General features: G+C 47.8%; 1 protein-coding gene across 13 annotated transcripts in view; it reads right to left on the bottom strand.

Annotated features, from left to right (window-relative positions):
- Positions 1-4,012, bottom strand: part of LOC311524906 (ankyrin repeat and KH domain-containing protein 1) — a gene marked incomplete at its 3' end in the record, with an annotated part of 207,119 nt that extends 203,107 nt beyond the window's left edge. For 11 of the 13 annotated variants that reach the window (XM_084636533.1, XM_084636541.1, XM_084636539.1 and 8 more), the window contains exon 1: positions 3,646-4,006. In XM_084636533.1, the coding sequence (XP_084492659.1) occupies positions 3,646-3,921 (276 nt within the window). In that variant the 5' untranslated portion in view covers positions 3,922-4,006. Of the gene's footprint in view, positions 1-3,645 lie in introns of all 13 variants that reach the window. The other 2 variants (XM_084636537.1, XM_084636545.1) reach the window with 2 other exon arrangements.
- Positions 4,013-22,809: the final 18,797 nt, after the last annotated feature.

Genomic DNA, 22,809 nt, shown 5'->3' with positions numbered 1-22,809 from the left:
AGACTCGATAAGTTTATGGAGGAGATGGTATGATGGGATAACATGGTTTTGGTAATTAAATATTCATGGAAAATTAGGCCTAATGCCCTGTGATGGGATGTTAGATGGGGTGGGATCTAAGTTACCCAGGAAAGCATTTTCTGTAGTATCTGGCTGGTGAATCTTGCCCATATGCTCAGGGTTTAGCTGATCACCATATCTGGGGTCGGGAAGGAATTTTCTGCCAGGGCAGATTGGAAGAGGCCCTGGAGATTTTTCACCTTCCTCTGTAGCATGGGGCACAGGTCACTTGCTGGAGGATTCTCTGCTCCTTGAAGTCTTTAAACCACAATTTGAGGACTTCAATAGCTCAGACATAGGTGAGAGGTTTTCGCAGGAGTGGGTGGGTGAGATTCTGTGGCCTGCATTGTGCAGGAGGTCAGACTAGATGATCATAATGGTCCCTTCTGACCTTAGTATCTATAAATATTAAGAATACTGCCATATGTACATACACTTGTTATTGATGTCATTTCAGCAAGGTTTCTTTTTTTTAAAAAACTATAGAAGCCAACTGCAGAAAAAGCCCAGATTAAGGGGACATGGCAAACCTTCATTTCAAGTACAGTATAATTCCAGCTATCTGAAAATCCTAGTTACCCGAAGCCAGTGTGTTCCCCATATAACCCTATGTCACTTACAAAACACTTCCATTTATCCAGAACTTTTGGATGTCATCCAAGCCATCTGGATAAACAGAAGCACACTATTTATTTATTTTTAAGTCTCCCTTCAAGTGCTCCCTAATTCCAAGCATTGATAGTACCTCAAAGCATACACCCGAGTCACTGACTCATGACTTGAGACCACAGTTCAGACACTTGCTAAGTTTTCAAAGCTGTCTAATTCAAGCGCTGCAGTTTTCCATCCCAAGAGCTTACAGTTGCTTCTTTGGAACACAGAACAATAGCAGCAGGTGCCTCTAATATTCTCCCACAGAGAAGGAGGCTAAAAGATAGCTCCTCCTGAATTGTGTCAACCTTGTTCCATAACAACCTAGCAGGGAATCAGTCACAAGACTCATCCTTCTCTGTCATGTTTCCTCATACAGTCATCTCTGCCAAATACTGAGCACAGGTAATGAGCACATTCAGGATCAAACTCAGGTAGAAACACTAAGCCAATTTATCTACGCATGTATTTTGGAAGCCTCTGAATATTTATTTGGCAGCACCTTTTAAAATGTTTTAAACAAGAAAGGTCTTTCTGCAAGAAGAGCTTTCTTGTTTATTTGCTAAACCAGCCTTGAGCAAGTGTTTGAACAAAGTTCCTAATCTTTTTTGCCCTCAATGGTTTATAATGAATCTACAGACATCAACTATAAATAGTACTTTGCCATTATATAGCCTCATTCACCAGAGAATCTCCACAATGGTACTTCACAGACACCAATTAGACATCCACATCTCTTGAGATGGAGAAGTAGGTAACTAAAGGTACATCACAAATTAAGGTATGATTGTAGCATGGGTAGGCATACCCATGCTAGCTTTAATCTAGCTAGTGGGGATAATATTAGTGAATACATAGTGGCATGGACTTCAGCACGGCTTACCCATCCCAGTACAAGCCTGCCAATGACTGTAACCAATGACCTCTTGTTGCTGGCCCACACTGAAAACCCTACCACCACATCTTCACACTATTGTTACCCACACCAGATTAAAGTTAGTGCAGGTATGCCTACCCATGTTACTGTCATCGCTTAATCTGCATCATAGACATACCCAAAGAGGATAAATTTCCAAAGCAGAATCTTTACCAGTATGATGGCATCAATATCAGAATAAATATACTATTTCAGAATCTCTGTAGGTATGTTTTAGATCTTTCTTGATTTCATAATTAGCTAACAGATTCTCAGAGTGGTTCTCACTTAGACCTGTGTTTTGTAAACACTGCTGTAAAACAGAGATACACTGAAATGTGAAGGAACAGAGATAGAAGGCTTGATACATGCTAGATACCAACAGAAAAGCAATTGGTATTTTTTCCTAAGCTAGCGGGTGGAGCGGATTCAAGTATTTTACAAATATATTCCAGTGGGGTTGAGGGTTATTTCAGTTTGAATATTTACAAGAACATAGATATTTATGGGCCATAACCTCAAATTGAGGCCATGTTCACACACAAAAGTGCCACCAATTTATTTAGAATTTAAAAAACAGCTTAGTCCTGGTGTGGACACTTAAGCTGAATTGATATGTCAGTTTATTCAGAAAGCTGTAAGTAGTGTGCCCACACAGGGGTTTACGAAAGTTTAACTAAATCAATTGGACTAAAAATATGTATTTTTATTAAATTAGTGCAACTTTCTTAGTCAGACAAAACCTAACAGTTCAGAATTCACCAGGTCTGGGGGTGAGTGGACACATGCACAACGGACTGCCTAGACACCAAAATAAGTGCTGGCCCCTCCTTCCATCCCTTCAGGTGAAATTGTAAAGTAGAGATGTTCAAGCATCAATCCACTCCAGGCATCCAATTCTGGGGGGGGGGGGGGGGGGAGAAATCAGTATTATGTTCATTGTATCTCTTCCCTCTTGCAAAGATGTGCAAAGGTTGGAGAGCTTTAGACACTAGGAACAATCTGCTTAGGTGGAGGCAGTAGTAGTGGGTAAGACCTTGAAACTCTTCCCTTCAATTAGTTGACAGGAGAAACTGAACTCATTCCCCCACCATAGCACCAGTGGGTGGTGATGGTGGATGAAAACTTTAGATTTATGTTCCCTCCCTAGACCAGATGAAGTAGTGTTCACTGAGAGTTTAGAACCTCCACAGACCCCAAATAGGATGTTGATGGGTATACAGCCCACCACCACACACACACACACCCCTTCAAGTTATACATGTGTTTGGGAGATTAGAGACTGCAATTCTCTCCATCCATCTCTAGAAAGGGTGGGGGAACCCCTCTTCTCATCACAAGACTAAGTGATGGGAACCCCCACACCTCCTCCCGAGTCTGAAGTAGCAATAAGTGGGTGCTGGGATCTTTAAGACTGAGCACAGAGTAGGTTCAGGGTGGCCAGGTACTGGAAGCCGCCACCACCACCCTCCTACATTATATGAGAGAAGGAATATACTAAACCCCTGCCCCACCCATACCATCAGTCTAAACAAACAAAAGTGGGTGCTGGGACCCCATCTCCCCAAGACTGGGTGCAGATGAGGTGCTCAAATCACCTCCTCCCAGCCGGGGGGGACTAGGCTGATGAGACCCGCCTCCCGCCCCTCAAACTGGCTATGGAGACGAGAACGTGGAGGTGCTGAGCCCCACAGTCTAGGGACACACTGGAGGAGTTTGGGTGCGGTACCACGCCCCCATTCCGCGGGCACAGGATTGGTACTGGGACCCTCCCCCGCTCACGACGATTGAAGGCGCATAACAAGACAAGCGGTTGGATGCTGGGAGGCCCCCGCTCCTGGGTGCACAGGAGGCCTAGCACTGGGACCCCCGGGCTCGCTGTTAGGTTTTGGGCCCCGTTTTACAGAGCAGAGAAGGTCAGGCCCCAGGTCGCCGCTGCCGGTAGGAGCCGGCCTAGGCCAGTCAGGAAGCGGCTGAGCGCGAAGAAGCCGGGCCCGGCCCGGCCATCGGTCTCTCACCTCGGACACTTCGTCCTCATCGCTGCCGGAACCGCCACCACCCCCACTCCTCAGCACGGCGGCCGCCAGCTTGAAGTCGAGGGCGGCCTCTCCAGCGTCGGGCGCTCCGGGGCCTCCTGGCCCGCCGGGCCCGGCCTCCCCGAAGAGGCGCACGGCCCGCAGCCCCAGCGGGGCGGGCCCGGCCGCGGCGGGGGCCTCGGCGGTGGGGGCGGCACGGGGAGTGACCGAGTCTATCTCCTCGTCGCCGACAGGGGCGGCGGTGCCGTCCGTGAGCATCGCACTGATCCGGGGCCGCCGCTGTTCTCACAGCCCAGCCGTCTCCGTCCCCTCACAGCACCAGCAGCAGCGCCACTAACTTCTCACAACCTAACCGGACTAGGAGCGCCGCACCGCCTAGCCCGCCCGCTTCCCCCACTCTCATTGGCCATGCTCGGTCTGCCTCTCAGCTCTATTGGACAAAACTCCCGCCACTCATCTCTTCGTCACGCGCTCCCATCATGCTGCCTTGAGAGCACACGCCGAGGCGGTTTGTTCTCGCCGCCCCGCCCCGTTCACCATCGGTCTCTTCCTGAATTTGCGGAAATCTGACTGGGCAGCCAGCATGTCAGTCAAGCCCCTCCCAGAACAGCTGCAGACTGATTGGATAAAATATCCGTCGGTCAACTATAATTCGAGATTTCCAAACTCTGATTGTTCAGATAGTACATCAGTCATACCACACAGCGCTTGGCGCCGGATGATTGGCTTCTCTCCCAATCCGTCACATACTTCCCTTTGACTCCTTCTGAAGGTCTCACTCAGTGAGACCAGGTTCCGCCCCTACTATGATTGGAAGATAGCCGTGTCTGTCAATGATAAAGGCCGTGCCCTCCCTTCCCAGCCTCCTGTCCCAGCCTAACCTGCTGCGGAGATATAACTGGATGAGTACGGTGTCAATCACTTGGTCTGCAATTCCGTCTGCTTTCCTTCATCGTCTCCACACGGAGGCCAAGGGCGGCCGCTGCTGACAGCCGCGTGGGCACCTCCCCAACTCTGCGGATCCCGCCCACCACGATGCTCACTTCTTGTCCCAGATGTGTCTGGGTTCTCCTCTTCGCGTGCTCCCCCCGCCCTGCGATCCCCGCAGGGCTCGTGCTTCCCCCGGCCCGGCCCCTCCCGTGCGCGGCGCCCGCCCTGCCACGGCGAGCTCGGCCCCTTGGCGCCCTAGCTGCGTCCGGAGCGTCCATGCGGCTGGGACGCAGCGAGGGCCGGGCAGGGGCGCTCAGTCCGCCGGACGCGAGGCTGTTGGTGCAGGCCAGTTCAGCCTGGACCTACTACAGCCAGGATCTCTGAGACCCGGAACCAGTCCAACACCGGGAGCTGGCACATGGTGGGAGCGGAGCTGCTCCGGGGCTGGGAGCCAAGCTCTGCGCGCATAATAGCCATTGTTGCCCTCAGTTACTTGGAGTTTACCCTACTCTGCCGGGGCGGGGGAGGTGCCCCGCTGTGAGAAATGGCTGGCGTGCCACCTAGCTTCTCCTTCCCCTGCAAAATCGTTGGGTGTTTTCTGCTTCATTGCCAGCTGTGGACCTTACTAGTCCACAGGTTCATCTCAGTGTGGCATTGACTCTGAAACCTAACAATCACTCTGTACTCAGCAGCAACCTCATGCTCTGTTTTGTTACTGATCACGGGGGGCATCCATTCAGTGTGCTTTTCCATTGCTGGAGGGTGGGTGAGGTAATATCTTTTACTGGACCAACTTTTCCCTTGTTGGACATAAGGGTGAGGATAGGGAGGCAATGGAGGAAACAATTGTGCTCTCTATCCATCAGTTTGAAAACCAGGCTGCCCTTTCATCCAGGCCTCAGAGCCTGTTCTCTGACTGGATTTCCCACCTGTGATGGAGGGGACAGAAATGAGTTGGGGCTGGGCTTTCCCCTGGCCCAGAAGTCAGAGAAAAAGGATGAAAGAAATGACAGGCACTTGAGTTTACTTAGGAAGCATATTTGCCAGCAGTTCTAGTTTAGCAGGATCTCATCCAAATTTCTGTTCTTGGTCCTACTTAGTTGTCTTGTTCTTCCCAAGGGATTCTGATAGGTTGGAGCCATCCGGTTCTCACTGCCTGCTGCCAGTTTGTTTGCTGTGTGGGTCTCCCTGCTGCAGCATAGTGGTGAGAAGTAGTAGGGGAGTCATCCAAACAACCCTAGCCAACAGGAACCATCCCATCCAGGGCTTAAGGGGGAAGGGGATGAGAAAGCTGTGGGGGAGGGACAGAAGGAAAACATGTCTATCGTAGATCACAGGAGCCTGCAGAAGTAAGGATTGAAGAGAGGAGTTCCCTAGTGGTTGGAACACAGCTGTGCCCCAAAAGGTTGGGCTATATCAGGTTGCAGTTTGGTCACTGTCAAAAGGCTGAGTTCCTGCTGAGGACACATCTGTCATTTGTTTTTCTTTGTATAAGAGACTAAATAATTGGATTTTCTGTCAACTGCCCCTGGCAGGAAAGGAACTTGTTTAAAAGGGACACACTCTGATTAAAAGCCACCTGTTACAAATACAGTATATCTCTATACCTGTGCTATATACCTTTGGTACCTTTGGTGACCAAAATGGCAGTGATTTTACAACTCTCATGTACTTGTTGGTGCTCAGGCCATTTAATCACCTGTTAAAAATGCAATCACCTTGGACAACAGCAAATAGATAAATCAGGTTCGCTTTTCTTTCTAGTCAGTTTCCCTTTGGGTCCAGTCCCCAAGCACTATGCAGTTGTATTTGGAGAGCAAGCACTGCAAGAAATCTTGAAAGAGAGGGAGAAAAACTATGAGAGCACATTGCCACATCCATGACATTTCCCAGTGTGGGACTTTGTAAAATCTCTTTTCCAAAACCCAAATGTTTCAGTTTATGCTACTTTAAGAGTATTCCAGCCTTGCAACAGAGCGACATTCTGCCTCTTGCAGGCACAGACAATGAGCTGGGCAGCTCTGAGACATCTGCAGGAACTCAACCAGCATTCCTCATAGGGATCCTGAACATGCATGTCAGAGTGACAGTTCCATCACCATAGGAGAGAGCACCGCTGGCTGTATTTTAAAGAATCCTTATTGTGGTTACAGGGACAAACCATCCCGATGTGTAGAAAGAATAGTAATAAGCCAAGCTGGTCGCCTGCCATAACAGTGAAATCCTTGCTGATCTTAAACACAAAAAAGAGGCTTACAAGAAGTGGAAGACTGGACAAATGACCAGGGATGAGTATAAAAATATTGCTCGGGCATGTAGGAGTGAAATCAGGAAGGCTAAATCACACTTGGAGTTGCAGCTAGCGAGAGCTGTTAAGAGTAACAAAAAGGGTTTCTTCAGGTATGTTGGCAACAAGAAGAAAGCCAAGGAAAGTGTGGGCCCCTTAATGAATGAGGGAGGCAACCTAGTGACAGAGGATGTGGAAAAAGCTAATGTACTCAATGCTTTTTTTGCCTCTGTCTTCACGAACAAGGTCAGCTCCCAGACTACTGCACTGGGCATCACAGCATGGGGAGGAGGTGACCAGCCCTCTGTGGAGAAAGAAGTGGTTTGGGACTATTTAGAAAAGCTGGACGAGCACAAGTCCATGGGGCCAGATGCGCTGCATCCGAGAGTGCTAAAGGAGTTGGTAGATGTGATTGCAGAGCCATTGGCCATTATCTTTGAAAACTCATGGCGATCGGGGGAAGTCCCGGACGACTGGAAAAAGGCTAATGTAGTGCCCATCTTTAAAAAAGGGAAGAAGGAGGATCCTGGGAACTACAGGCCAGTCAGCCTCACCTCAGTCCTCGGAAAAATCATGGAGCAGGTCCTCAAGGAATCAATTCTGAAGCACTTAGATGAGAGGAAAGTGATCAGGAACAGTCAGCATGGATTCACCAAGGGCAAGTCATGCCTGACTAATCTAATTGCCTTCTATGATGAGATAACTGGTTCTGTGGATGAAGGGAAAGCAGTGGACGTGTTATTCCTTGACTTTAGCAAAGCTTTTGACATGGTCTCCCACAGTATTCTTGTCAGCAAGTTAAAGAAGTATGGGCTGGATGAATGCACTATAAGGTGGGTAGAAAGCTGGCTAGATTGTCGGGCTCAACGGGTAGTGATTAATGGCTCCATGTCTAGTTGGCAGCCACTATCTAGCGGAGTGCCCCAAGGGTCAGTCTTCGGGCCGGTTTTGTTCAGTATCTTCATTAATGATCTGGAGGATGGTGTGGATTGCACCCTCAGCAAGTTTGCAGATGACACTAAACTGGGAGGAGTGGTAGATACGCTGGAGGGTAGGGGTAGGATACAGAGGGACCTAGACAAGTTGGAGGATTGGGCCAAAAGAGATCTGATGAGGTTCAACAAGGACAAGTGCAGAGTCCTGCACTTAGGATGGAAGAATCCAATGCACCGCTACAGACTAGGGACCGAATGGCTAGGCAGCAGTTCTGCGGAAAAGGACCTAGGGGTGACAGTGGACGAGAAGCTGGATATGAGTCAACAGTGTGCCCTTGTTGCCAAGAAGGCCAATAGTATTTTGGGATGTATAAGTAGGGGCATTGCCAGCAGATCGAGGGACGTGATCATTCCCCTCTATTCGATGTTGGTGAGGCCACATCTGGAGTACTGTGTCCAGTTTTGGGCCCCACACTACAAGAAGGATGTGGAAAAATTGGAGAGAGTCCAGCGAAGGGCAACAAAAATGATTAGGGGTCTGGAACACATGACTTATGAGGAGAGGCTGAGGGAACTGGGATTGTTTAGTCTACAGAAGAGAAGAATGAGGAGGGATTTGATAGCTGCTTTTAACTACCTGAAAGGTGGATCCAAAGAGGATGGATCTAGACTATTCTCAGTGATAGTAGATGACAGGTCAAGGAGTAATGGTCTCAAGTTGCAGTGGGGGAGGTTTAGGTTGGATATTAGGAAAAGCTTTTTCACTAGGAGGGTGGTGAAACACTGGAATGCGTTACCTAGGGAGGTGGTGGAATCCCCTTCCTTAGAAGTTTGTAAGGTCAGGCTTGAAAAAGCCTTGGCTGGGATGATTTAATTGGGGATTGGTCCTGCTCTGGGCAGGGGATTGGACTAGATGACCTCCAGAGGTCCCTTCCAACTCTGATACTCTATGATTCTATGCTCCACTCTGCACCTAGACAGCTCTGCAGGGTGTGTAATGGCACAACAAGAAGAGCAGCCTTTCATGGTGGGAGGGGAGGTGACCTGGGAGGAATGTAATGTTGGTGAAAGGTGCCAGCTCTATAGCCCTGGAGACTCTTCTCTCTGCATCCAAAGAGCAGTACAGAGATATCCCATATCAGTGTGCCCCAACCCTGTGACCTGGAGGGACCTCCATGCAAGGCTGGCCCTATATTTTGTTGGGCTTTATGTGATAACGTATGACAGCCACATCCAGCCCCTTGCCAAACTATGGCCATGTCCCACATCTCCATGTGGCACCAGCGTGGACTGATTTCAACCAAAGTGATTTAAATCAGCAAGCAGGAAACCTTGATTTAAATCTATTGTTATCATGTTTTTCATTTGTATTTTTAGTTACTTTCCTAAGGAAACATTGATTCTCATTAGTTGGTAACCATTAAAACAGGCTGACTTTCAACTAAATACAGCCTTTCAGAGTAGCAACCGTGTTAGTCTGTATTCGCAAAAAGAAAAGGAGTACTTGTGGCACCTTAGAGACTAACCAATTTATTTGAGCATAATACAGCTCACTTCATCGGATGCATAAAAGTGGAAAATGCAGTGAGGATGTTTTTATACACAGACCATGAAAAAATGGGTATTTATCACTTCAAAAGGTTTTCTCTCCCCCCACCCCACTCTCCTGCTGGTAAGAGCTTATCTAAAGTGATCACTCTCCTTACAATGACAGGTTTCAGAGTAACAGCTGTGTTAGTCTGTATTCGCAAAAAGAAAAGGAGTACTTGTGGCACCTTAGAGACTAACCAATTTATTTGAGCATGAGCTTTCGTGAGCTACAGCTCACTTCATCAGATGCATACCGTGGAAACGACAGCAGACTTTATATATACACAGAGAATATGAAACAATACCTTCTCCCACCCCACTGTCCTGCTGGTAATAGCTTATCTAAACTGATCATCAGGTGGGCCATTTCCAGCACAAATCCAGGTTTTCTCACCCTCCACCCCCCCACACAAATTCACTCTCCTGCTGGTGATAGCCCATCCAAAGTGACAACTCTTTACACAATGTGCATGATAATCAAGTTGGGCTATTTCCTGCACAAATCCAGGTTTTCTCACATCCCCCCCACCCCCATACACACACAAACTCACTCTCCTGCTGGTAATAGCTCATCCAAACTGACCACTCTCCAAGTTTAAATCCAAGTTAAACCAGAACATCTGGGGGGGGGGGGGTTAGGAAAAAACAAGAGGAAACAGGCTACCTTGCATAATGACTTAGCCACTCCCAGTCTCTATTTAAGCCTAAATTAATAGTATCCAATTTGCAAATGAATTCCAATTCAGCAGTTTCTTGCTGGAGTCTGGATTTGAAGTTTTTTTGTTTTAAGATAGCGACCTTCATGTCTGTGATTGCGTGACCAGAGAGATTGAAGTGTTCTCCGACTGGTTTATGAATGTTATAATTCTTGACATCTGATTTGTGTCCATTTATTCTTTTACGTAGAGACTGTCCAGTTTGACCAATGTACATGGCAGAGGGGCATTGCTGGCACATGATGGCATATATCACATTGGTGGATGTGCAGGTGAACGAGCCTCTGATAGTGTGGCTGATGTTATTAGGCCCTGTGATGGTGTCCCCTGAATAGATATGTGGGCACCATTGGCAACGGGCTTTGTTGCAAGGATAAGTTCCTGGGTTAGTGGTTCTGTTGTGTGGTATGTGGTTGTTGGTGAGTATTTGCTTCAGGTTGCGGTGCTGTCTGTAGGCAAGGACTGGCCTGTCTCCCAAGATTTGTGAGAGTGTTGGGTCATCCTTTAGGATAGGTTGTAGATCCTTAATAATGCGTTGGAGGGGTTTTAGTTGGGGGCTGAAGGTGCCGGCTGGTGGCGTTCTGTTATTTTCTTTGTTAGGCCTGTCCTGTAGTAGGTAACTTCTGGGAACTCTTCTGGCTCTATCAGTCTGTTTCTTTACTTCTGCAGGTGGGTATTGTAGTTGTAAGAAAGCTTGACAGAGATCTTGTAGGTGTTTGTCTCTGTCTGAGGGGTTGGAGCAAATGCGGTTGTATCGCAGAGCTTGGCTGTAGACGATGGATCGTGTGGTGTGGTCAGGGTGAAAGCTGGAGGCATGCAGGTAGGAATAGCGGTCAGTAGGTTTCCAGTATAGGGTGGTGTTTATGTGACCATTGTTTATTAGCACTGTAGTGTCCAGGAAGTGGATCTCTTGTGTGGACTGGACCAGGCTGAGGTTGGTGGTGGGATGGAAATTGTTGAAATCATGGTGGAATTCCTCAAGGGCTTCTTTTCCATGGGTCCAGATGATGGAGATGTCATCAATATAGCGCAAGTAGAGTAGGGGCTTTAGGGGACGAGAGCTGAGGAAGCGTTGTTCTAAATCAGCCATAAAAATGTTGGCATACTGTGGGGCCATGCGGGTACCCATAGCAGTGCCGCTGATCTGAAGGTATACATTGTCCCCAAATGTGAAATAGTTATGGGTAAGGACAAAGTCACAAAGTTCAGCCACCAGGTTAGCCGTGACATTATCGGGGATAGTGTTCTTGACGGCTTGTAGTCCATCTTTGTGTGGAATGTTGGTGTAGAGGGCTTCTACATCCATAGTGGCCAGGATGGTGTTATCAGGAAGATCACCGATGGATTGAAGTTTCCGCAGGAAGTCAGTGGTGTCTCGAAGGTAGCTGGGAGTGCTGGTAGCGTAGGGCCTGAGGAGGGAGTCTACATAGCCAGACAATCCTGCTGTCAGGGTGCCAATGCCTGAGATGATGGGGCGCCCAGGATTTCCAGGTTTATGGATCTTGGGTAGTAATCAAGGTGGGCCATTTCCAGCACAAATCCAGGGTTTAACAAGAATGTCTGAGGAACCGGGGGGAAGGCTCTTCTGGCTCTGTCAGTCTGTTTCTTCACTTCAGCAGGTGGGTATTGTAAACATAAACACTACCCTATACTGGAAACCTACTGACCGCTATTCCTACCCACATGCCTCCAGCTTTCACCCAGACCACACCGCACGGTCCATTGTCTACAGCCAAGCTCTACAATACAACCGCATTTGCTCCAACCCCTCAGACAGAGACAAACACCTACAAACATCTCTATCAAGCATTCTTACAACTACAATACCCACCTGCTGAAGTGAAGAAACAGACTGACAGAGCCAGAAGAGTACCCAGAAGTCACCTACTACAGGACAGGCCTAACAAAGAAAATAACAGAACGCCACCAGCCGGCACCTTCAGCCCCCAACTAAAACCTCTCCAACACATTATTAAGGATCTACAACCTATCCTGAAGGACGACTCATCACTCTCACAAATCTTGGGAGACAGGCCAGTCCTTGCCTACAGACAGCCCCCCAACCTGAAGCAAATACTCACCAGCAACTACATACCACACAACAGAACCACTAACCGAGGAACCTATCCTTGCAACAAAGCCCGCTGCCAACTGTGCCCACATATCTATTCAGGGGACACCATCACAGGACCTAATAACATCAGCCACACTATCAGAGGCTCGTTCACCTGCATATCCACCAATGTGATATATGCCATCATGTGCAAGCAATGCCCCTCTGCCATGTACATTGGTCAAACTGGACAGTCTCTACGTAAAAGAATAAATGGACACAAATCAGATGTCAAGAATTATAACATTCATAAACCAGTCAGAGAACACTTCAATCTCTCTGGTCACGCGATTACAGACATGAAAGTTGCAATATTACAATAGAAAAACTTCAAAACCAGACTCCAGCGAGAGACTGCTGAATTGGAATTCATTTGCAAATTGGATACAATTAACTTAGGTTTTAATAGAGACTGGGAGTGGCTAAGTCATTATGCAAGGTAACCTATTTCCCCTTGTTTTTTCCTCCCCCCCCTCCCTCGTTCCTCAGACATTCTTGTTAAACCCTGGATTTGTGCTGGAAATGGCCCACCTTGATTATCGTACACATTGTAAGGAGAGTGATCACTTTAGATAAGCTATTACCAGCAGGAGAGTGGGGTGGGGGGAGAGAAAACCTTTTGAAGTGATAAACACCCATTTTTTCATGGTCTGTGTGTAAAAAAACATCCTCACTACATTTTCCACTTTTATGCATCCGATGAAGTGAGCTGTAGCTCACGAAAGCTCATGCTCAAATAAATTGGTTAGTCTCTAAGGTGCCGCAAGTCCTCCTTTTCTTTTTGTAAATACAGCCTCTCCACTAAATATGGTCCTTCTTTTTGCTAAGCTGGAGGACATGCTACATCTATACCCATTTATTTATGCAATTATATAATTTAACATACATTTATTCAGATTCTTACTTTTTAAATATTATTTTAGAAAATGGTGAACAGTACATTTCTTATTTACTGGATGATTTTTTTTCTTACTTGTGATTTGTGTCGAGCTTTGTTTGGATGGAAATTCAAATTAAATTAAAATGTACAAAACAGCATTTATTTTTAAAATAAAACTACCTTTCAAGTGCAGGATGCCTGAGGGAAAAAAAGCATATCAAAATTAAAACCCTTTTAAAATGTGGTGTTGCAGACATGGCTGGTCTAAGGATGCGAGAGGGACAAGGTGGGTGAGGTGATATCTTTTATTGGACCAACAGCTGGTGGTGGAGGTAGAAGCTTTCAAGCTACACAGAGCTCCAGTCTGGGGAAGGCACTCGTTTCCTTCCCCAGATCTAAAGAAGAAATCTGTAAAGCTCAAAAGTACACCTGCCCCCAACAGAAGTTGGTCCAATAAAGGATATTATCTCAACTACCTTGTCAGTAGACAGAAGGTGGAGCCACAGTGCCATGCTTCAAGCTAGGCTGGAGGTAGGGGAAGGGGTTAGATAATGTCACATCTACCAAAAACATCTCCTTATAGAGGGGAATCAGGGATGGTTCTTTGGCTGCCAGGGTGGGTTTGCATGCATGAAGCAGGGCCCTGTGCAGACACAACAGCTGCTGTTGCTTCTATTGGCAACAAGAGAGTTCTGACAAGAGCAAAGGTTTCTTCTATGCATCTGCCCATGGAAACCTTCTGTCATGGCCCATGCTCTGAGGTACTGGAGTGCAGGGAACTTTGGTGGCCCACACCTTCCCCACATGGCTGAGGTGTTCCCACTGTCTGCACCACGGCTGGAGCTAGGAAGAGTGCGGGAGAGATTCCCTATTGTGGGGCACTGGGCATTGATCCATAGGAAAGCATTAGAATTAGCTGGGCCAATACACTGTCTACATAGAGGATTCCCCTTGTGCAGTGCCTGAAGTATCCTGGCCAGCAGTGCAGCACTGTGCAGAGTCCCATCAGTTCCTGCCCCTGCTTCCCATCTGGAATCACAGGAGGGCTGCCACTTGTTCACGTTTTCCCAGGATTGTCTCTTTTTTGAAGAAGTTGTCCTGGGAAATCTGTGAGACAGCTCAGTGCATGCTGCCTGCTGTCCAGATCTAGGGGCTCAGGATCATCTTGAATGTCACACTCCTCCCTCAGGCCACTACTGACAGAGAGCATCCAGCAACCCCAGCTCCACTCCCAGCCATGGATCCTTGCCACAGAAGAGAGGCATTTGTCTCTCCTAAACACAGACTACAGGCAGATGCTGCTAAGCCGTTGGCTAATCCTTTGGGAAACATAATAGTTGAGATGATGGGGCAAACACCAGCTTGCACAATCAGAGAGGTTTGACAATGGACTACAGCTGAGGCTGCTTCTGGGCCCTGCCACATCCAGCTACTGTGTCTGAATTTAATAATCCTTAGACTAGCGAACCTCAAACTATGCAGCTGCATCCAGCTCACCAGGGTACTGGACACTGCTGTCAGGATCTGATCAGAGCCATGCAGTAGTAGGTCCAGCATGTGCGACATATTGCTGCATGGGGCTTGTCATGCCATGTAAATAGACAGTGACGAGGAGTCCTTGTAACACAAACCCCGTGGTGCAGCATCAGGGTGTCATGGGCTGATTATTTTATGAGGTGCCCAGAAGCCACAGGAACAGAACTTACTACATTCTAATAATGATACAGGTGGTAATAGTAATCAGGCTTTCTCCAGTGCCATTTGGTAACGAACTGGCTACTTTGCAGCTCCTAATCCCTGGCACACCCATGCAGGCTCCCTTCCCTCCCCCCCGCTAACGGTGCAGGGGACCAGTTTGGAAAGCTCCTCTAAGCAGAGCAGATAGTATCAGCAGGGATCACAGCAGGAGAAACACAGGACTCCTACACAGAGAGCAATTACATTGAAAACCTGCCCCTGTGCGTGTGAAATGAATAGTTCATGTGACTAATTCAGTGACTGCTGCACTGAGTTCACCGCATGCCGGGGCCATGCCTATAAAAGCTCCAGTCCTGCCTGCTGGTGGGAAGTGCCAACAGAGCCAAGTCCAGGAGCAAGTGCCGCACTCAGGAGATTGTTTGAGGGTTGGATCCTCAGAAGTTTGTTACCGAAGTGTAGCAAGGTGCTTCTGGCTAGAGGACTATTTTGAGGTGGATAATGTGTTGGGATTTATCCACAGTGTGGCTTCCTAGGGCCCTTGCTTTCAGCTGGAAGAAAGAGAAAAAAACCACTGAACTTCAGAGGTGTGAGGCAGCCAATCCTGGAGAAAGGCTGACTAGTGTGAAGAAATGGGTGGATGTGGGGGTAATTACCAGGTGTTAGGGCACTTTGAGGGGTCTGGCGCTTGGGACCTTTAGGGCTGGATTTTGTCAGTGAATTTCTCATAATGACACGGAGGCTGGTGAATCTGTGCTAGCGAAACATTTTTAAGAGGGGCTTTGCTAATCCTAGGAAGTAGCGTACAATGAGGCTAATGGCACACAGCTACTGCATGCTGTCCCAGTGACACAGAGGTTGGTTTAACTAAGACTCACAACAGAGACATGAGCCAAGTTAGTAAATGAGCTGCCGCCTTATTATTGATACAAGGCCTGAGTGGGTGGAGAATCCACAGGAGTGTCCCAGCACTACTAGCACTGGGCGCTTACTCTGTACACCTGTCTGCAAGGCAGTGCCAGCACTAGGCATAATCAGACTAAGCAATTGTTTAGGGCCCTGAGCAGCTCAAGGGGGCCCCCATTCACTTTTATAGTATGTGTTGTGTGGGGCTTATGGCCCCCAATGGGGTAGCACCACCTCTGCTGCAGGGAAACTGATGATATGGTTAAAGCATAGAACTGGGACACAGGCTAGGTCTGTCTGAGCTAAGCTGTGCCACAGACTCACTGTGTGGCCTTGGGAAGGTTACTTAACCTCCGAGAATGAGGACAATGTTCCTTTACAGTGGTGTTTTGTTTGTGGCATGCTCTGTGAGCCTTGGACAGAAAGTGCTGTTTAAATGCACAGTGTTCTTTTGTACACACCCAGTGCCTCTAGCATTGTTGCATGTACCACGTGCTGTGTAATGACAGGAGAGGACTCAGTGTTTCTCATACTAAACCATCTCTATATTAAGAAACACTTTACAGAGGTGCTGCAACTGCAACTAGCATTCAAGCCATGTGCTCACAGGCTGACTTCCTGCTGCCTCCTCCAAACATTTCCCTCCGATAACCTGGGCTCCTTCATCCAGGTTCCCGGCAGGTTGCTACAGTCATCGCCTACAAAAGTTCACTTGAATAAGGGCCCTATTTAGGGGGACATTTATAGTTTAGGCTTTGTCCCCCACAAACTTGCACTAATCTAGTTAAAATGGTGCAAACCCCTATATGAACACTCTTGAAATGGTTGAAAATCAGCTTATCCATGTAGCATATCTGTGCAAATTTGTGTGTGGACAGCTGCAGCCGTCTAACGTTTCTGCTGAAGGAAACCGACAGCGAGTATGTGGATGCCTTTCTATCTCGGCAGGAAGTAGAGAATGATAGACGGTTTCAGGTCTCTAGCCCCTCTATTCATTGTTGTACTGATTTAAGTTTCTCCCTGTTTCTATTGTAATACTGGTAAATGGCAGAAGATTTTGGTGGCTCCTAAATCATCACAGAGGCCAATTAAAGGCCATATAATGCTATAACATTAGATGTTTCTCTATGTTATCCCAGAATATCCTTTAAAAGACAAACTCAAGGCCCAATCTTGCAAGCCCTTCCCCATACAAACTGTCCTTACTCACAGGAGCATTTCATTCATGTCAAAGGCACTGATTACATGAGTAAGATTAGTCACTTGAGTAAGGATTTGTGGTGTCATATGCGGCTTGTGGTACAAATGATACAGAGGAGTCACTTCGCCCATGACTGAAATGCAGCTACTTCTGTGGTGGGATTCATCAGCTGTTTCACAGCACAGAGCAACACCACATAACAGTTTAGGTTGGGAAGTGAAGAATATTATATCCAACTGAAACTGCTATGGGGGATGGTTGGGGGGGTGGGGGGTTAGGCAGGTGGAATGTTATTTATCAGAGTTGGACTTTGGCCTGACTCTATTCACTAGTTATTTGAAAAGTACCTCAGCAGTTTTGATCCCTGTGATTTTCAGTCTCAGGCTGGTGTATGAAGCATCACAGCTCCTGGGCTCAAATACTTGTCAGGTTGTTTTTGTTCAAATTTCTATTAACTTGTAACTTTCCTCCCTCTGTCATTATTACAAACTAATTATTAACAATTTTCTCTGTATAAAAATAGTCTTGATCCTGCACATTTCATGTGTCGGGAATCCGAGCCAGATAAAGAACAGTTCAGCCATGCAGATGTGATTTCTGTAGAGGGAGCTGGTAAGAATTCACTGAGCCAAACTCAACAAGGAAGCAGAGGTAAAATGGTCCCTTCAGACTCTGTTGGGATTTTAGTTTTATTCTCCCCTCCCAGGTGTGGGAATCTTGCCACAGGGACATTCCATAGATGCCATTCATATTACATATCCTCCAGTGCATGCCCACCCCTGCTAGCTGACTGGCTTGTAACCAGTGCAATTCCTCACCCAGGCTGCCTGGCTGATGACTGGCACAAGTCCCCCACTGACCACCCAGCTAGCAACTAGAATAGTTCCACTATTGGGTGTCATCTGAAGACCAGCAAACTCCCCCTGTTGGGTGCCCTGCATGATTTCTCATCTCTGGCCACTAGGAGAGGAGCAAGCCCTGGCCAGGAATGAATGGTGACTCTGTACTGCTCCTCGTGTCTGCAAAGATGCTCTGCGATGCAGAGAAAGTGGCAGCCACTGGCTACCTGCACAGTGAGTAGTGCAGCTCACCTCATGAGTGGGGCATGGGTGAGGGGGAGGCACACGTCCCCATACTGGCTGGTATGATCGCTACCTCCCCAAACACCCACATATTACCACCCTGCTGTACTATTGCCTGACTTAGATGTGCTTCTGAAACCAGGAAAATGTAAACCCAGGGCCGGAGAGTCACAACTACACATGCAGCGTGAGGGGCAAAACGACACATCAGCTCCAAGGCAAACACGCTGGACAGTATACCCAGGACTGCCTACAGAGAGCAGTACCAGGGACAATGGCAATCCTGCAGCGTAACATGACTGCTCTTCCCCAGAGGCAAGAGAGCAGCTTTATTTTTTGCTATGTATTATTAGCATCTCACAGATATCTTTTAGTAATCTGGTACCTACCTAGCAAACAAAGGGATAACACACAAAAGCCATGTCTGCCTACAGAAGCTGGGCCAGGGGCCCTGAGAGCACTCGACCTGAGATCTCTGACTACCAGAGGGATGCAGACAGTGTATTTATTTTGTATTTTAAAATGCTTATAACCATGGGGCCAAAGTCTGCTGTCAGTTACACCGCATAAATCAGGAGCAGATCCACTGGGGTCCCACCAACAAGAAACCGAGGAAAGTGAGAGAAGAACCAGATGCATGGTAGCCCTAGGCCTCGTACTGCACCACTGAGGTCAATGGCAGTTTTGCCACTGGCATCAGTAATCACAGGATGAAGATTTAAGTGCTTTCCTATCTGACCGGAAACACAGCTGTGGCGTGGGGCGAGCACAGTGCTAATACCATGAGAAAGAAATGATCAATGCAAAGCGAACTACAAAGACAGCATGAACCCAACTGGGAGCCTGATCAACTCCTGCCTTTGGGGCCCGCCCAATGCTGCCCTGTGGTCCTGTCTGCACTGCTCCTACGGTGCAAAGGAGACTTAAAGCTGCCTTAAGGCAGCCTAGGATAGGGAAAACTCAGATGGCATAGGACTCAGATGGCATTAGCCCGTCCTGACCCCACAGGCGTAGAGGATCTTTTGGGCTAGGCTGAGGCATGTCGGGGGAAGAAGGAAGCAATTCCAGTTTATGTGGCACTCCCAGGGGACCTTTATGTGCCAGAATGAGTCAGTGCAGCATCTAACTTGTGCTGCAGCCTGGTATGGATCCTCCAGGTGAGGAGATCATAGAGGGAGAATAAAAGACTGATATACCGTCCCCTTCTTGGGAGGCGCCGAGCACAGTTCTGGTGACAGGGTATGCACCAGGGAATCTACGCCATTTTGGCATGGGGAACGGCCCAGTGTTCATAAACTAGCTCTTCCTCACAGCGTTTTTAAAACCTGGGATAACCTGCTTTGGCTGGCTAGAGCTAAAGCCCTTTTTACACTCTCAGACATACATAAGAACAGCCATACTGGGTCAGACCAAAGGTCTATCAAGCCCAGTATCCTTCCTCTGACAGTGGCCAACAGCATGTGCCCCAAAGGGAATGAACAGACAGGTTATCATCAAGTGATCCATGCCCTGTCACCCAATCCCAGCTTCTGGCAAACAGAGGATAGGGGCACCATTCCTGCCCATCCTGGCTAATAGCCATTAATGGACCTATCTTCCATGAATCTATCTAGCTCCCTTTTGAATCCCATTATCGTATTGGCTTTCACAACACCCTCTGGCAAGGAGTTCCAGAGGTTGACAGTACGTTGCATGAAAAAATACTTTCTTGTGTTTGTTTTAAACTTGCTACCTATTAATTGCATTTAGTGGCCGCTTGTTCTTGTAATATGAGAAGGAGTACATAACACTTCCTTACTTACTTTCTCTATACCACTCATGATTTTATAGACCTCTATCATATCCCACCTTAGTCGCCTCTTTTCCAAGCTGAAAAGTCTCAGTCTTATTAATTTCTCCTCATATGGAAGCTATTCTGTACCCCTAATCATTTTTGTTGCCCTTTTCTGAACCTTTTCCAATTCCAATATATCTTTTTTGAGTTGGGGCAACCACATCTGCACACAGTATTCAAGGTGTGGGCGTACCATGGATTTATATAGAGGCTATAATATTTTCTGCCCTATTATCTATCCTTTTCTTGATGATTCCCAACATTCTGTTTGCTTTTTTGACTGCCGATGCACATTGCGTGGATGATTTCAGAGAACTATCCACAATGACTCCAAGATCTCTTTCTTGAGTGGTAACAGCTAATTTAGACCCCGTCATTGTATATTTATAGTTCGGATTATGCTTTCCAATATGCATTACTTTGCATTTATCAACATTAAATTTCATCTGCCATTTTGTTGCCCAGTCACCCAGTTTTGTGAGATCCTTTTGTAGCTCTTCACAGTCTGCCTGGGACTTAACTATCTTGAGTAGTTTTGTATCATCTGCAAATTTTGCCACCTCACTGTTTACTCCTTTTTCCAGATCGTTTATGAATGTGTTAAATAGGAGTGGGCCCAGTACAGATCCCTGGGGGACACCACTATTTACCTCTGTCCATTCTGAAAACTGACCATTTATTCCTACCCTTTGTTTCCTATCTTTTAACCAGTTACCAATCCATGAGAGAACTTTCCCTCTTACCCCATGGCTACTTATTTTGCTTAAGAGCCTTTGATGAGGGACCTTGTCAAAGGCTTTCTGAAAATCTGAATACACTATATCCACTGGATCTCCTTTGTCTGCATGCTTGCTGACCCCCTAAAAGAATTCTAGTAGATTGGTGAGGCATGATTTCCCTTTAGAAAACCCATGTTGACTATTTCCCAACAAATTATGTTCATCTATGTGTCTGACAATTTACAGAGAGAAAAAAGATAAATATGTCTCTAAGAAACATGTTGGGCATGAATTTAAAATCCCATCATGGTTGTAGCAAAGGTGACATCACTTGGTCATGCTCTGGGGGCCCTGGATATAAAGACTGCGCCATAGAAAATCACTTACACCCCCTGAGATCAGGATTCAGGCTGGGAGGACCAGATTAAGGCATAGTCTCTATAGGGTTGCACCAAGAGTCCCAATCCCTAGAGTCACAGAACAGGAGCACCCAGCTCCCAAGCACCCTCCTCACAGCCAGACTGTTTTGCCCCTTCAGGGCCCTTCAAATTCACAGGTCAAAGGTAGCTCAAATAATCCCCACAAGGGGGCCCACTTATTGAGTCCTCAGGTGTGTATTAGCTCCCTAGGCCCCAAGCCCTATTCGGTGTCTCTCTTCCAATAGCCCAAAAGAGCACACAGGCTTGGAAAATAGAATACAAACTCTCCCAGCCATTACCCAAATTTCAGGTGGGCACAGCCCCCACTCTCTGAGGGTCAGTGTGTCTGCTTCCTGGCACCTCCTCCCTGGAGTTTGCCCTTCTCCCTGCCAACTCAGGGCCCTACAGTATCTGTAGGCTTGGCTGCACTTTCTCCCCTTTGCTGCACTTTCCTGCTCCTTTTGTACTGAAAGTCCCATATTCCTCTCAGGTGGGGCTCATCCTGGAATCAGGGCTGCCTAAGCCAAGGCTCTCCAGCCCTTGGGGCAAAGCACCCCATTCCAGGTCACAGGAGGACTGCAGGATAACAGCTTTCTTTAAAACATAAACATAGCCCATCTGGGTATGAAGAAAAGCTTGAAAATGTGACTAGAGTGTTGTGGAAGCAGCAATGTCTGCCTCAGTTACAATATGGCTGAAATACCAGCTCTGGGAGGTGTGACTTACCCCATTTCTCCTCCTGTGGAATACTAAGCTCTGAAACCTGCTCTGGAGGCCCTGCCAACACCAGCTCAGCAGAGGACACTCTGTGATGTGGGCCCTCACTGCTGGATGGTGTCAGCAGGGACACCCTTCTCCCAGAATCCTCGGCTTGGGTGGGTAGGTGGAAGCCGAGTCCTTCCTCCTCCAGGATGGATCCAAGCCTGCCTGAAGATGGCGTGTGGGGAGTCACATCCTGCCGAAATAGGGGGGACCTATTTTGACAGCTCTAGTGTGGATGGCCTCTGTCATGACCATCCATAGGGGTGGGGCCACTGTGCACGGGCATGGCTATGGCACACACGTGTGGCAGGAGGGTGCCTCTGAGAGGGTGTCCCTAGCTCCTGGGCTTGCTTTAGTGTGGCTCTGTAAGCTGCCAACATTTTGGAAGAAAAGGGAGCCCCTTGACCATATGCCATTGTTTGGACAGTCTGGGGTCTTCTGCTAATGGAAAAGCTGATGGATGGTTGGAGCCAGGCGAGGGCAGTTCCATACAGAGCTGACCACCATGTCTAGACTATGAGGAGGACAAGCCAGAGGAAACAAATTAACCTGGGAAATAGAGGGATTTTCTTTTGCTGTAAAACATTTACAGCCTTTGAGCTGCATTCTAGTAGTAATACATGGGGAAAACAACGGCTGCTATCCATCAGCTCCTATGTCAGCTCCTACTCCAGGGGTGACCAATGTGTGACTCTGGAGCTGCATGCGGCTCTTCAGAGGTTAATATGCGGCTCCTTGCATAGGCGCTGACTTCAGGGTTGGAGCTACAGGTGCCAATTTTCCAGTGTGCTGGGGAGTGCTCACTGCTCAACCCCCTGCTCTGCCCCAGGCCCTGCCCCCACTCCACGCCTTCTCCCAAGGCCTCTGCCCCTTCCCCTGAGCCTCCATGCCCTCGCTCCTCCCCCACAGAGCCTCCTGTGCATGCGAAACAGCTGACTGCAGCAGGCAGAGGGTGCTGACTGGCGGGGCTGCCAGCAGGTGGGAGGCACTGTGGGGCGAGAGCTGATGGGGGGCTGCTGACGTATTACTGTGGCTCTTTGGCAATGTACACTGGTAAATTCTGGCTCCTTCTCACGC

This window comes from Lepidochelys olivacea, assembly GCF_965140295.1.
Source record: "Lepidochelys olivacea isolate rLepOli2 genome assembly, chromosome: 8".
NCBI classification, from domain to species: Eukaryota; Metazoa; Chordata; order Testudines; family Cheloniidae; genus Lepidochelys; species Lepidochelys olivacea.
This window is presented reverse-complemented; position numbering and strand designations above follow the sequence as displayed.